We start from the raw sequence: 14,487 nt of genomic DNA on the forward strand, positions 1-14,487 counted from the left end.
GGACCCGCAGCTCGTGGCCATGATCGTCAACCACCTCAAGAGCCAGGGCCTCTTCGACCAGTTCCGCCGGGACTGCCTGGCCGACGTGGACACCAAGGTGCGGGGCGCAGGGTGGGGGACGCACCCGCCGAGCCCGCTCTGCAGCCGCGGGGCCATTCATTCGCCCGCTCGGGCTCCGTGTGTCCCGATGCTGCTTCGCGGCCCCACGGCCCTGGAACACAAGGCCAGGAGAGGCTGCTCCCGGGAAAGGGGTCGGGGATCGCGGGGAAAGGGGTCGAGGATCCCGGGGAAAGGGACCGGGGATCCCGGGGAAAGGGGTCAGGCCCTGCCCGAGGTGCACGGACCGTCCCCGAGGTGGACAGACCGTGCCCGAGGTGCACGGACCGTGCAGGAGGTGGCCGAGCTGTGTGGGAGGTGAATAGACCATGCCCAAGGTGCATGGACCCTGCACGAGTGGACGGGCCGTGTACAAGGTGGACGGACCCCGCCCGAGGTGCACGGAGCATGCACAAGGTGGACAGACTGTTCCCGAGGTGGACAGACCCTGCCCGAGGTGCATGGATTGTGCAGGAAGTCAGTGGACCGTGCGCCGGGTGGACAGACCATCCCCAAGGTGCACGGACCGTGCAGGAGGTGAATGGACCCCGCACAAGTGGACGAGCCCCCCCGAGGTGCACGGACCACCCCTGAGGCTGTTCTTGGGGATCCAGTTCCCTCCTCCCCTTTTCTTTCCCAAAGGATCTTGGGTGGCAGGGCATTGGCCTTGCCCTTTGGAGACAGCGTTAGGTGGTCATTGAACCCACTCATGCTGCAGTGGGCTCTGCGGAGCATTATGGAGAGTAGAGGTGAGGGAGACGAGCCTGGCAGTGAAATGGGCGTGAGGCCATCGTTGGTCTCTGTTAGTGATGGTGGAAGGAGCTTAAGTCAGGCCACTTCCTTTCAAGTAAAAAGCGAGAGGTGGCAGGTCAGAAAACCTAGCCATGAAGTGGGGAAAGGGTCAGGGAAGGGCTGTCACAGCTCGCATTCAAACAGAAGAATGAGAGGGGGAGGGAGGAGGGACAGTACGGTGGTTCCTCATCCATAGAGTCGGGAAAGGACTTCTTACCAAATGCCCAGGGACACAGGACCATGGGCAGAACAAGTACATTTAGGTAGTGTGACAGATCTCCAGAGCAACCAGGGAGCCAGGTAGAAATCCAAGGGTGTGGAATCTAGAAGCAAACGGAGCAGAGAGCGTGGGGGAGACAGTTGGACACTTGGAGTTATTTGAGTCCACCAGGTGGGAGCACTGATGGGGTAAATGTTTTCTCTCTCAGCGGTTTTAGCTATATGGAGGAGCCTCGCTCCCTTGAGAAAAAGGGTTTGTGGAACATCTTTTCTGTAACAGAATCCCCCGGACTTTGAGGTAGACTGGACATGATTCTGTTTTTCTGCTCTGGCAGCCTGCCTTGTCAAGAAGACATGTTATGTTCCGTTTTATCAGGACTCTGTAACTGGGCTCCCTGTGCAGACCAGGAGAATGTATATATTAATAATAATATATATTTCCTACTGGGCTTCACATACACACAACTGGGTGACTGGTTTGTTCTCGGAGAGGACCTGACACATATAAAATGCCCTGATTCTTAAGTAAGTGTGTGACTGACATTATCTAGTTACTGTTGCATAATATATAATATATATATTAATTGGCATAGTGACCATGACAGTTACTCAGACTTAAGATAGTGCAAGATCAGCCATTGTTTCATGCTGTTGTATAGGGTCTCTATGAATCTAATAAACTCAGTGACACGTAACAACAGGAACAGCTATTTAGGAAGTGTGTTGCTTTCTTGGTTGCTTTTTCAGAACATGCAGCTTTTTCAAAATAAAGCCTATAACTTCCTTTTCTAATCGAGTAACATTAGACATAGAAGGTAAAAGTAACCACCACCACCACCACCACCCCCCCAAAAAAAAAAAGTAATCCCAGTGAAGCTAGTTTCCTATACCAGACAAGAAGATATTTCACTCTGTTCTTCTCTGGAACTTAGAGATTTGTGTATGCAAATTGAATATTAAATGCCCTCATTCTAGGACTGCAGTTTCTAAAGCTCTGCTTTTTCTTCATCCCCAGTTCCGCTAATTGTTGTTGCTGTTTGTCTCATTCTTCCCTGCCAAATCTCAGAAAGTGAGCCTTAACCCTTCCTGGATGAAACGAGGAGGGTCACAGTTGTTTAAACAGTCTAGTGAGCGCTAGGACCTTGTCCCAAGAAAAATGTGGGCTCGTAAAATGCTGTTTTATAGCTCAAAAATAGTTGACCACGGATTCTCTTACGCTTTATAAGAATTCCTGTTTAAATATTTGTAACTAGAGGACATCTGAAATGAAACGCTCCTCCCTGCGGCAGGGCATAGCCAGATAAGATCTCAGCACTCCCCGCACTCCTCAGACTCTGTGTCTTCCTGCCTCTGAGCCTGTTCCTAGTCATCTGGTCTGTTTCCCTGTGTCCTGTTTTCATCCCTCATTTCCCCCACAGTCCGGACTCCATAGAGAGTTGCACTGCTGATCCACAAGCTTCATGTCCCTGGTGGTTTGAATCCACGCACAGCTCTGAGAAAGACTGATGGAAGGTATCCTCCCGTTGCCATTTCTAACCCTGAAACTCAAGGCAGGGTCAGCAATGAGTCGGTTCCATTCACTGGCAATGAGTTTGTTTGGGTTTTGTGTGCTTACTTGCTTTTTAGATAGTTGAAAATGCTTACGATATTGTACTTTCATTAGCTGCACCCCTAAGACTGACTTGCATTGGGCAAATCTGCTGTCAAGGGTCTATTTAAAGAACTAACGAGCTAGAAGGGTGCTCTGGTAGCCTAGTGGTAAGAATATGCACTGCAATCTTGAAGGTACACAGTTCAAATCCACTGGCTGCTCCATGGGAGAAAGATGGGCAGTCTCCTCCCATATGGTTACTGCTTGTGAAAACCCACTGGAGAGTCAGCTGTGGGTTGGTTCCAACTCAGTGGTACACAATAACAAAGAGCTAGGAAGTCACTTCAAAGATTAAGGTGGACCTCCCCTGAGCCGTAGTATTTTCATTTGCTTCAGATGCATGCAAATGTTAGACAGTGAATGAGAAAGATTGAAGAAGACCTGATGTCTTGTAATTGTGATATTGGCAGAGAATACTGATATACCGTGACCTGCCCAAAGAAGCAAAGTCTGCCTTAAAGACTTCCAGCCAGAGTGCTCCTTAGAAGCAGGGATGAGCATGCTGTCAGGAGTAGCCAGTCCCTGGGGAAGGGCATCGCGTTTGCAAAGTAGCAAGTCAGCAAAAAGGAAGTCCATCGGTAACATGGATTGACTGCACCGAGTTTAAGCACAGCAGAGATTGTGAGGGTGCAGGATCGAGCAGGGTTCTGCTTTGTTATTGTAAGGTGGCTCTGTATTGGAGCCCACTCCACAGCACCTAGTAAGGGACCTGTTTCTGTCGCGATCTTATCTGTATACTCTACAGTGGAATATGCAGCAGTAACTAGATAATGTCGGTCACACACTTACTTAAGAATCTGGGCATTTTATATGTGTCAGGTCCTCTCCAAGAGCAAACCAGTCACCCAGTTGTGTGTATGTGAAGCCCAGTAGGAAATGCTAAAGTTGGCTGCCACGCTAGAAGTCTTGGTTGCTGTTGTTAAAGAGTTGCTGTCGAGTCCGTCCCAGCTCATGATCCAAAGTGGCAGAACTTAATTGCTCCATAGGGTTCTTTTGGCTGTAATCTACAGAATTAAATCACCAGGCCTTTCCCCGCAGAGTTCCTGGGTGGCCTTTCTGTCAGCAGCAGAGTATTTGGCTATTGTGTCACCAAGGTTCCCTCTCTAAGTGTGAAGCCTGCGCCGTCACGTTGCTTCCCACTCAGCCACCCAGAATCCTCACATCTCTGATATGCTCAAGCTCGTTGTTAGAGTCACTGTGTCAGCCCGTCTTGCTGAGGGTCTTCCTTTCTTCTGACCCTCCACTTTCCAAGCATGTCTTTTTCCAGGACTGGCCTTCCAGTCAGCACGTTCAAAGTGTGTGAGATGAAGTTTCACCATCCTTGTTCGAAGGAACCCCCTGGTTGCACTTCCTCCAAGGGAGTCTTATTTGTCCTTTTTTGCAGTTCTTTGCGATAGGCATTAGTCTTCTCCAATACCACAATTCAAAGTCATCAATTCTTCTTCCATCATCCGTATTTATTCTCCTGTTTTCAGATGCATGTTGTTGTTTGTTGTTATATGCTGACAATTCACCTGTGACCCTGTGCAGCTCTGAACCCTGCCATGTCCTGAGCCAGTCTCAATAATTCCAACACACCAATCCCCATTGCCCCAGTTCTAATCCGGAGTCTTCCTTGTCCAGTCTCCTGAGCATGATGTCCTTCTCCAAGGACTGGCCTCTCCTGGCCACGTGCCCAAACTATGAAACGGAGCTTCAAAATCTAGCCTTGAAGGAGAAGTTTGGTTTCACTCTCTGGAAGACAAACCTGTTTATTTTCTTGGCAGTCCATGGTATGTTCAATACTCTTCTTCAGCACCACAATTCGAAGGCATCAATTTTTCTTCTGTCATCCTTGGTCATTTTCCAGCTCTCTGATGCATAGCAAGTAATTGCGAAGACTATGGCCTATATTAGGTGCAGCTTAGTCTCTAGACTGACGTTGTTGTGTGACTTGGTCCTCAAACTGACATCATTGCTCCTGAGTAATTTGGAGAAGTCCCTGACTGAGACTTTCCCAGTATAATACATTCCCTGATGTTCTGACTGCTGGTACCACGTATATTGATTGTGGATCCAAGTAAAATGAAGTCATTATAAGTTTCAGTCTTTTCTCTATCTGTCATGATATTGCCTATAGGTTCAGTGGTGAGATTTTTTATTTCCTTGACATTGAGCTGCAACCCGTATTGAAGGCTATCCCCTTTGACCTTCTGCAGCAGGCAATTCAAGTGTCTTCAATAGCGCTAGTGATAACCAAAAAGGTCCTTAGGCATTGCCACTTATTGCCTTTGAGAAGCAGATTTCTCCTGGCTGACCGTTTCCTTCCGTCAGAAGTCTCATGTAAATTTGCGCAGCCATGCCCCGTTGTTTCTTTTGGATTGATGCCTTTTAACACCATGCTAGTGCAGACCTGAATAGGACTACTTTACTAAGAATGTTTTGGATTCGCTTAGCAAATGGCTAAACAGTCAGCTGCTAAACAAAGGGTTGGTGGTTTGAATCTACCCCGAGGCTCTTTGAGAGAAAGGCTTTAGTGATCTACTTTTGACAGGTCACAGACTTTGAAAACCTTTGGAGCCCAGTCCCACTCTGAAATAATACAGTGTCCCTGGGAGTGGGAATCATCTTGACAGCTGCTAGTGTGTAGATTTTGTCTCTCATCAGAAAGCTTATCTATTAGATGATGTATGTGGTTGGTTCCCCTTCTCTGCCCTAAAATTGTAAACTTCTTCCACAACTACCCCTCTCCTCCACCTGGCCTCAGCTCCTGTCTCCAACTTTACTCTCCTTTTTGATATTTTCCTCTCTAATGAAGTTGGACTGCCAGGTTCAGGAGATCCCAAATGCCCCTCTACCTGGTGTTTTCTCCTCCACTTGCTCTTATTTTGATTCCTGTACCTGAACAGCTCGTCATTCCCAACTAGTTACTCTATGAAACCTCGGAGGTTGGACTTGACTCCCACTTTTGTAAGGAGGCATTCCTTCTCTCCACTTTTCTTTGCACCTAATCATCTAACAGTGTATTCTTTCATAATCCTTTGTATTAAAGTGAGATGTGCTTTTCTTTTTGTCTTTGTGTTCCTATTACCTCTAGAGAGCTTAGACAAAATAACACTGAAATGTTCTGAGTTATCCCAAGGGGAGTGGGTATAGACCGTGAAACTTTGTTGCCACCTTGGTAATTGGTATCTAAGAAATATTAACACCATTAAAGACACCCAGATTCCTGCACTTATCAGTATTGTTATTGTGTACTATTAGAGATTCTTTTAATAGTTGATTGTTTTGTTTTTCTTTTTGTTTTCTTTCTAGCCAGCCTATCAGAATCTGAGACAGCGTGTTGACAATTTTGTGGCGAACCACTTAGCAGCTCATACATGGAGTCCTCATCTCAATAAGAACCAGCTAAGAAACAATATTAGACAGCAAGTCCTCAAGTAAGTACCGAGTTTGAAGTTGTCACAGCCCGAGAGAGGGCCGTTCAGTCCTGACATGCATTACCAGGTTTAGTATGGCTGCCCCATGCAAGACAGAGTATGTGTTCATCACATGACATCCTACTTCTAAATTTTAACATGATTCCTGCTTTTTAGAGGTGGTATGTCTTAGGTTCCTCTCCTCCTCACAGCCCCCACCCAGGGGGGAAAAAAAAATTCTGTTTAAACCTATCAGCGTCATTCTCGGTGAATGTAAAATAAAAAGGGTGAGAAAAGCTGGATTGTTTAAACAAGTAGGAGCCAACTCAACAGCAGCTGAATTTGGACTTTAAAATAAAAAGTTGACTCCAGGAAAGCAGATTCACAGTCTTGGGCTTGTTTGTGAATGTAAATATTTGCCAAGACACGAAGACAGACTCAGACCTTATCTTCCTGCTCTACCACCCCAGTGAGCGTGACTGAGTTCAGTGAAAACTCCCTGCCTTGATGTTTATCTGCAAGTGCACCTCTGTGAATCATAGCTGGCTCTTCCGGGAGGGAGCTGCTCTCCAGTCCAAGTCCACTTGTGGTGTTGAGAGAGTACAAAGGCACTCACCTCCCAGGCAATTTATAGCCCGTGTGATTGACAGCCTCGGAAAACCTGCTAGAGAGTCAGTGAGGAGATGGTTCCTATTCAGCAGCTGTGAGTGAGTGAGTTTAGACAGCTGGAGCTCTGCTGGCATAGTCTGTAGCAAGCTGCAGTTCAAATCCACCAGCTGCTGCTGGACAGGCTCCTCTTGGAATTTACAGCTTCCGAAATGCACTGGAGTATCACTGTGAGATTGAATCAGGTCAACAGCTGTGGGTCCGAGATTCAGTAGTTTTTAAACAGTTGACCAAGTCTGTCTGTGCTTGCCTTCCCTTCAGTCTCTCTCGTTGCCCAGGAATCTTTCACTGCTATTGTGCTTCTTCCTCGGTTGCCCTCAGTCACACACAGGAAGTCCCATAACTGGAAATCCACAATCGGATTGAAAGGTGCACCCATTTAGCCATAGGTAACACATGAAGGGGCTCCGCTTGCCTCCTGGGGAATAAGAGTGAAGTGAGATGTAACATTAGCTTTGCTGTCTGCCTTTGAAAGAACACTAGAACAGCCTCAGAGAGTCCAGATGAGAGCGAGAGATGCCATTAGAGGGCTGCATAATAATTGGTTGGGAAAAAGTCGGAGCTGTTTCCAGGAAAAGAAACAGAAAAGCTGTTTGAGGTGACAGACCTGCAAGGTTACTCCATGCCCCCAAGGCCTTCAGAAGACAGTAACCAGAGGACTTGAGGGGTGGGCTTGAGAGGGGAGGAGTAGTCCCAGTGGCTCCTAGGTGCCTTCACTTAGCACTTGACAGGGCTGTCCCCTCCTCTTCCTGGACTACATGGCTTTAAAGCATGTCTGAGAGAGGTTTCCATTATTCGTGTATTGAGTGATAGAAATGGATGCTAAGGGCCCTGCTCGCCTAGTCCAGGGTAGGTCTGCACTGCTACCCAAGAAGCCACCCATCTCTGGCCTCCCCAATCCTCCAGTGGCTCTTGGGGAGAAAGATGGGCGGTCTCCTGTAAAGGTTTGCAGCCTCAGAACCCCATTGGGGGCCCGCTGTGAGTCAGGATCAAGTCGATGGCAGTGAGTGTGTGAAAGTGGAAGACAGATTCCCTGATACTGCAGTGTCCCTCAGCACACACCATCACAAAGGAAAATAGCCCTTTGCTCTGCTTCAGAGAAGTGAAGCTTCCTGTGTCGGTTGATTTTCAGCTCGTCATAGCCCTGTATGGTAGAATACAGCTAAATCTTGGCTAAGTTTCCTAGGCTCTCAACTTTACCTGTCATTTGGTCGTCCTTCCACAGAGGAGCTGAGTAGATTCAAACCACCAACCTTTTCGGTTAGCATTTAAGTGCTTAACCGTTACACCATCTGAGTTCCTTACACTCACTATTAAAGTCGTTAACAATTGTACGTGTACAAATAGAAAACAGGGTCATCAAAATACTGTGTTCAATGAGAGGGCGTTGTATTCATCAATAAGGGATCTTTATAACTGTGTTGTGATTAAATACCAGAGCGTTCGTCCATGGGAAATGAGGACTCCCTCCAGAGATGTTTGAAAACAGCTCTTTTGGACATTGCTCTTCCTGGGACATCAGTAAATTGTCTTTTAGCTCTACTGCTTATTTCTAAATAAACTCTCACTGAAATTCCATTAGTAGTTTTATATTACTCATAGCAGCATTTTAAAACTTCTTCAAAGAAAAGACCAATTTAATTTAATTTAATGATGTTATGTATGGCTTTGTCTCTGAGCTTGGCTATCTATGACACCATTAATTTAAACCCAGTTGGGCCATCATGCATGGGAAGGTGGAGGGGCGGTGAAAGAGAAGAAGACCCTCAACCAGCTGAGTTGGCAGGGTGACAATGGCAAGAGGCTTCAGTTTGTCAGAGATCGTGCGGATGGTACAGGCTAAGACAACATTCAGATCAGTTGTTCATAGGGTCACTGTGCGTCGTACTCAGCTCCACAACACCTAACAACAACAACAGCAGCGTAGATGACTTGTTGTTATCAAGTCAGTTCCATCTCCCAGCACCTGGAAACCCAGGGTGCAAAGAGTTAATCCTGTATGTTTAGAGAAACGCTAAATTGGCCCTCTCATCACAGCTACCTGAGAACGACAAATCGGAACGCTGATGTGACCCATCCTGTGCTGTCCTCTTCATCTCGTGCATCCTCAAGTCCGTTGCTGCAATCTTTGTGTTAGTCCCTCTCATTGAGGGTCTTCCTCTCTTTTGCTGACTCTCCACCTTTCCAAGCATAATGTCCCTTTGTAAGGATTAACCTTTCCTATGAACATGCCCATGGTATGTGAGCCGAAGCTTTATCACCTTTGCTTCCAAGAGGCACTCTGGCTGAACTTTTTCCAAGATATGTCTGTTGTATTGGCATTCCATGGAATACTCAGTACTCTTCTCCAGCACCTCAACTCAAAACACTCTTGTTCTTCCTCTGTCCTCCTCATTCATTGTCCAGCTCTCAGTGGCATAGCAAGGATTGAAGAGACCATGGGCTAAATCAGGTGCACTTGAGCCTTCAGTGAGATCAGATGTATTACATTAAGCAAGTCTGCTGCCACGTGTCTCTCCAAATTACTGAGGAGCAGTGACATTACCTCTCTGGTTAGTTGTTGTTGTTGTGCACCATAGAGTCGGAACCGACCCATAGCTGACCCTCCGGTGGGTTTTCAGAGACAGTTTATCGCACAGGAGGTGATTGCCTATCCCGCTTCTACAGAGCAGCTGGTGGGATTTGAACTGTGTTCTTTCGAGATTGCAGCACAGCTTCTTGCCACTAAACTACTGGAGCTCCCTGTATATGAAATTGTTTTTATGCAAAACCACAGTTTCATGTGATTGAAAGAATATAGTCAAGCTACTGGCTTCGGAAAACTCGGACTCATTGCCGTTGAGTCGGGACTAACTCAGGCTCATCATCCAGCAGGTTCCAGAGACTTTACATCAAATGGGAGGAATTGCCCAGGTCTCTCCTCGAAGCAGCTGATGGATTCGAGCACCTTACCTTTAAATTGGCAGCACAGCGCTATCCATTAGACCCTTGTTCTGTACCATCGAGGGAAGCGACCCTTAGCTGACCATCCAGCAGGTTTTCAGAGGCAGTTAAAATCATGGGAGGAGATTGCCCGTCTTTCCCTCGTGGAGCAGTTGATGGATTCAAACATTGTACCTTTTGGTTGACAGTACAATTCCTTACCAAGAAAATCTTACTCTTTTTATGCATTGAGGTGTACAACGGAGTCTGAAATGCTAGGAAGCCCTGTGTAGGATCCTAACTAAAAAGAATTTCAGAAGAAGACAAGGACATCTTTAAGCAGAACAAGCCAAGCAATGCCAACACACCAGCTATTCTTTTTTTGTTGTCGATAGTGTGTACTGTTGAGTCGGATCCAACTGGTACAAGAGGAGATTGCCCCACCTCCTCCAGCGGAACATCTGGTGAATTTGAACCATGTGCCTTCGGGATTGCAGTGCAGTTTCTTGTCTCTGGGCCACCAACGCTCCCTCACACCAGCTATTCTTGTTTTGACTTTGCCTTCAAGCCTAGGACCATCATTTCTGCCCTGTGGTGGGACAGCTAGACATCACCCCCAGGCCGTGAGCCTGCTGACGCAGTGTGGTCACTAGTTGAACTTGCATTTTTCATTAAGATCAAAGCTGGCCTCTGAGAGAGGATTAGTGTACAAGTGTTTTCATTCATATGTTTGTTTGCAGAACTAGTGGACAGAAAATGGGCAAACAGACAATAACATGAGCACGGGGGAATTTGTTGTGTTTCTAAGTATATTTGCACTTTTTTTCTCAAATCAGAACATTTGTATGATTCTTTTTCTTAGTTTCTTTTCCACCTGCTACCATTTAAAGACACCTCTAAGATGTAGCGATGTTTGCAGAACTTTCATACTTTATCTTGGCGCTTTGGCAAAGCAGGTAACCTACTTTGCAGAGAATCGACTCATTTTTCTCTATGGCCCACATAAGTAGAATTATCCTGTCACAAGGCTGCAAGGTGCCTCAGGAGATAAAAATCGAATCCCTCCTGTGCTGCAGACAGACATGTACTCAAAAATAGCCGTGTGAAGTGTGAGGAGAAGAGAGAGCGGATCTAGTAGCCTCACTATTACACTATGCAGGACATCTCATCTCCTCGAGTTCTTTTCAGGAACAACCAGGGTTTAAATTGTTGTTGTTGTTGTTGTTGTTGTTGTTGTTGTTGTTGTTGTTGTTAGATGCCATCGAGTGGAATATGTGTGACTTGTGGCAACCCTGTAAACAATAGATCCAAACCCTGTCCTATCATGTGCCAGCCTCTCCGTCTCTGGCACGCTCAACCCCATTGCTATAGTCACTGTGTTAAAGCCACCTGATTGAAGGTCTTGCTCTCTTTCGCCATCCCCTCATCTTTCCAAGTCCTTCACAAAATAGTCTCTCCTAGCAACATCTCCAGAGTATGTGAGATGAAGCGTCGCCGTCCTTGCCTCAAAGGAACACTGGCTGCACCTTCTCCGAGACATATCTTTCTGTTCTTTTGGCCATCCATGGGGTATTCAGTACTCTTCTCCAGTACCACAGTTCAGAGGCATCCGTTCTTCTGTCATCATTATTCATTGTCCGGCTCTCAGATGCATACCAAGTGATTGAAAAGACTGTGGTCTGAATTGTGTGCACCTTAGTCCCCAGACTTGCATCTTTGTTCCTCAGTAATTTGGAGAGGTCCCTGACAGCTGACTTTCCCAGTACACTATGTCTTCTGATCTCCTGACTGTTTTTACCAAGTATATTGATTATGGATCCAAGTAAGATAAAATCTCTATCACTTTCAGTCTCTTTTCCAACTATTGTGATGTCTCTTACTTGTCCAGTGGTGAGAACTTTTTGTTTTCTTGACATTGAAGATGTAATCCATATTGAAGGCTGCACTGTTTAATCCCCGGCAAGTGTTTCAGGTCCGCGTTTTAGTAGGAAAGGTTGCATCATCTGCATAACAAAGTTTATTAATGAGTCTTCCTCCAATCCTTACGTGGCATCCTTCATTGAATCCAGCCTCCCAAATAATTTGCTGAGCAATACAGATTACCTAAGTATGGGAAAAGGGTACAACATAGGTGTTTTGAATCCACCAGCTCCTCCATAGCATAAAGGGTTGAAGTACCTTTCTTAAAGTCACATTCTCTTACTTTGCTCAGATACCTTTGATTTTTCTGCACGTTTCAGACATGACTGACCTCTTTGTTCCTTGTGTCTCTTGTGTAGCCAAGTTTATCAGGATTATTTTTGTCCCCATCTCTTATAAATATCTAGTCAGTCCCACTTGTCTCCTCTCTGAAGCGGATTATATCATCCCAAATTATTTCAGATGCAATAATTCTCCATTCCTCTGTTTTCCTTTAGCATGTCATATGTACCATTGTCTTTTCTATTGTATTTAGCTTTGTTTGTTCTCCTTCCCCCACCAACAGTTGCTCATTTGATGTTCAAGTGTCGGCTGATGAAAATGAAGGCAAATCAGTAAGAATCAAAGTTTAACCTTGCGATGTCCCACCTGAATTCAGATAGCATCCCAAGAATAAATCTGACTTACTGAACACTAGTGAGAGTCACTGGATGACACCATACAGAAGTAAAGCAAAAGGTCATCAAAGAGAAAGAAAAGACCACAATGGATGTCAGAAGAGATTCTGAAAATTGCTATTGAAATGGAAGGAATGAGGAGGTAAGAACTGAAAAGGAAACTGCAACCAGCATCTTGAGAAGACAAGTGATGTGAAAACTGAAAGAGAAGAACATAATTTACCATTCTGCAAGCTGAAAGATCTAAAGGACAAGTTCATGTCTAAATAACGTATTCAGAGGTGAGATACTGATGAGGTCAAGGGACAAAATACTGATCAGTGCATAAATACCAAAATTAGTGACAAGGAATACAGAGTCATTATACCAAAAAGAGTCAGGTAACAGCCATTTCAGGAGATAGCACATGATCAAAAACCACGGAGATGGAAGGAAGAAGTCCAAGCCACAATGACAGTATTGGAACAAAACAAAACTCAAGGAGTTAGTGGAGTACCAATTAAAATGTTTCAGTAAAAATATGCTGCTTTGGAAGTGATCACTTATCAGTGGCAAGAATTTGGAACGTAAATACTGACTGAAACAGATCAATATTTGTGCCTATTCCAAAGAAAGGTGATCCGGTAGAATAGAAACCTTTTTAGACTTACTATTAAAATTACATGCAAATAAAACTTTGCGGAAGATAAAAATGGTTGGAGGAGCGCTGGTGGCCTACTGGTAGGAAGCTGTGCTGCAATCCCAAAGTCGTGTGGTCCAAATCCACCAGCTGCTCTGTGGGAGAAAGATGGGCAGTCTCCTCCTGTGTGATTAAACTGCCTCTGAAAACCCCGTGGAGGGTCAGCTATGGGTCAGTCCCAACTCGAAGGCACACCACCACAACAACAGGATACTGCCCGCAAGTCAAGCTGAGCTCAGAAGAGGGTATGGAATAAGAGGTATTGATGTCAGATAGATCTTGGCTCAAAGCAGAGAATACTAGAAAGATGTTTACCTGTGTTCTATTGACTAAGCAAAGGTGACCAACTCTGTGTATCACAAATTATGGATAACATTGTGAAGAAGGAAAATGTGGAACATGTATATATTCTGAAGAAAGTTATATGCTGAACAAAGAATCCGAGAAGCTGGACTAGATGGAAAAGAATATGACATCAGAATTGGAAGAAGACTTAGTAATAAGCTGTAATAATGCAGGTGGCACAACCTTGCTTGATAAAGAGCACTTGACAATCAAAGACTTTAGCATAGATTACACTCTGACATAAAACAAAAATTCTCACAACTACATTAATAAACATAATAAATACATTGAGCATATATACTGCAAAAGACCTTTTTAAAGTGGTGAAGAACAAAAAATGTCATTGAGCTGACCCAAGTTGCCTTGTGCATACAAAAGCTGGATAATGAATAAGGAAGAAAAAGAACAGTCAGAGGCTTCAACAAGACTATCCCACATACTTCAGGCATGTTATCTGAAGGGATCAGTTCCTGGAGAAGGACATTGTGCTTGATAGAAGGTCAGAGGAAAATCGTCAGTAAGAGATTGGCAGTATCTACAGCAGTGGGTTCAGATGTAGCCGAGGATGGTACAAGACTGGGCAGTCCTTCTTTCTGCTGGGTTTGAGGTCACTGTGACTCCACACCAACATAGTGGCACCTGATGACAATAACTCTCCCCCACCAGAACAGGGACGAGTTCGGATTTGTAACTGCCTAGTGGCCCACCCAGTGCCTGTCATGTCTAAGCCACTCAGAACATAATTGTTGAATGAATAAATCATCTCAGTTTTATAGCAAGAAGACAGTAAAAGGAACGCCAGAAGTCTTCAGTTTTATTTTTGTTTGCCTAACGTGATGTTTTAATTTGATGAAATTATATTTTGTGTCCTTCAGCTTTTCCTCAGACTCTAATGCTTACAAACACTTTGCTGTTTAAAAAAGGTCCAAAAATTCCATAGGTTTTTTTTCTCCCTAGGACTCTGCCCTTTTGCTAATTTGTCACTGACTGCTACAGGCAGAGCTGGAGTAAAACAAGCACCTATATATCTGGTTCCATGCAGTGTGCTGTGTTTAATTCTGAGGGTGATTTTGGTTTATTTTGTTTGTTTTAGTATTTCCTCCAGCAACCCACTGGTGGAAA

At 45.2% G+C, this 14,487-nt stretch overlaps 1 protein-coding gene across 1 annotated transcript in view; it reads left to right on the plus strand.

Annotated features, from left to right (window-relative positions):
- Positions 1-14,487, plus strand: part of BOD1L1 (biorientation of chromosomes in cell division 1-like 1) — a 135,441-nt gene that overhangs the window by 50,474 nt on the left and 70,480 nt on the right. Inside the window, exons 3-4 of the mRNA XM_006884541.1 lie at positions 2-97; positions 6,053-6,177. Coding sequence (XP_006884603.1) covers positions 2-97; positions 6,053-6,177 — 221 coding nt within the window. The remainder of the gene's footprint in view (position 1; positions 98-6,052; positions 6,178-14,487) is intronic.

This window comes from Elephantulus edwardii, unplaced genomic scaffold (assembly GCF_000299155.1).
Source record: "Elephantulus edwardii isolate Elephantulus edwardi_28Jun2011 unplaced genomic scaffold, EleEdw1.0 scaffold00035, whole genome shotgun sequence".
Classification (NCBI taxonomy): domain Eukaryota; kingdom Metazoa; phylum Chordata; class Mammalia; order Macroscelidea; family Macroscelididae; genus Elephantulus; species Elephantulus edwardii.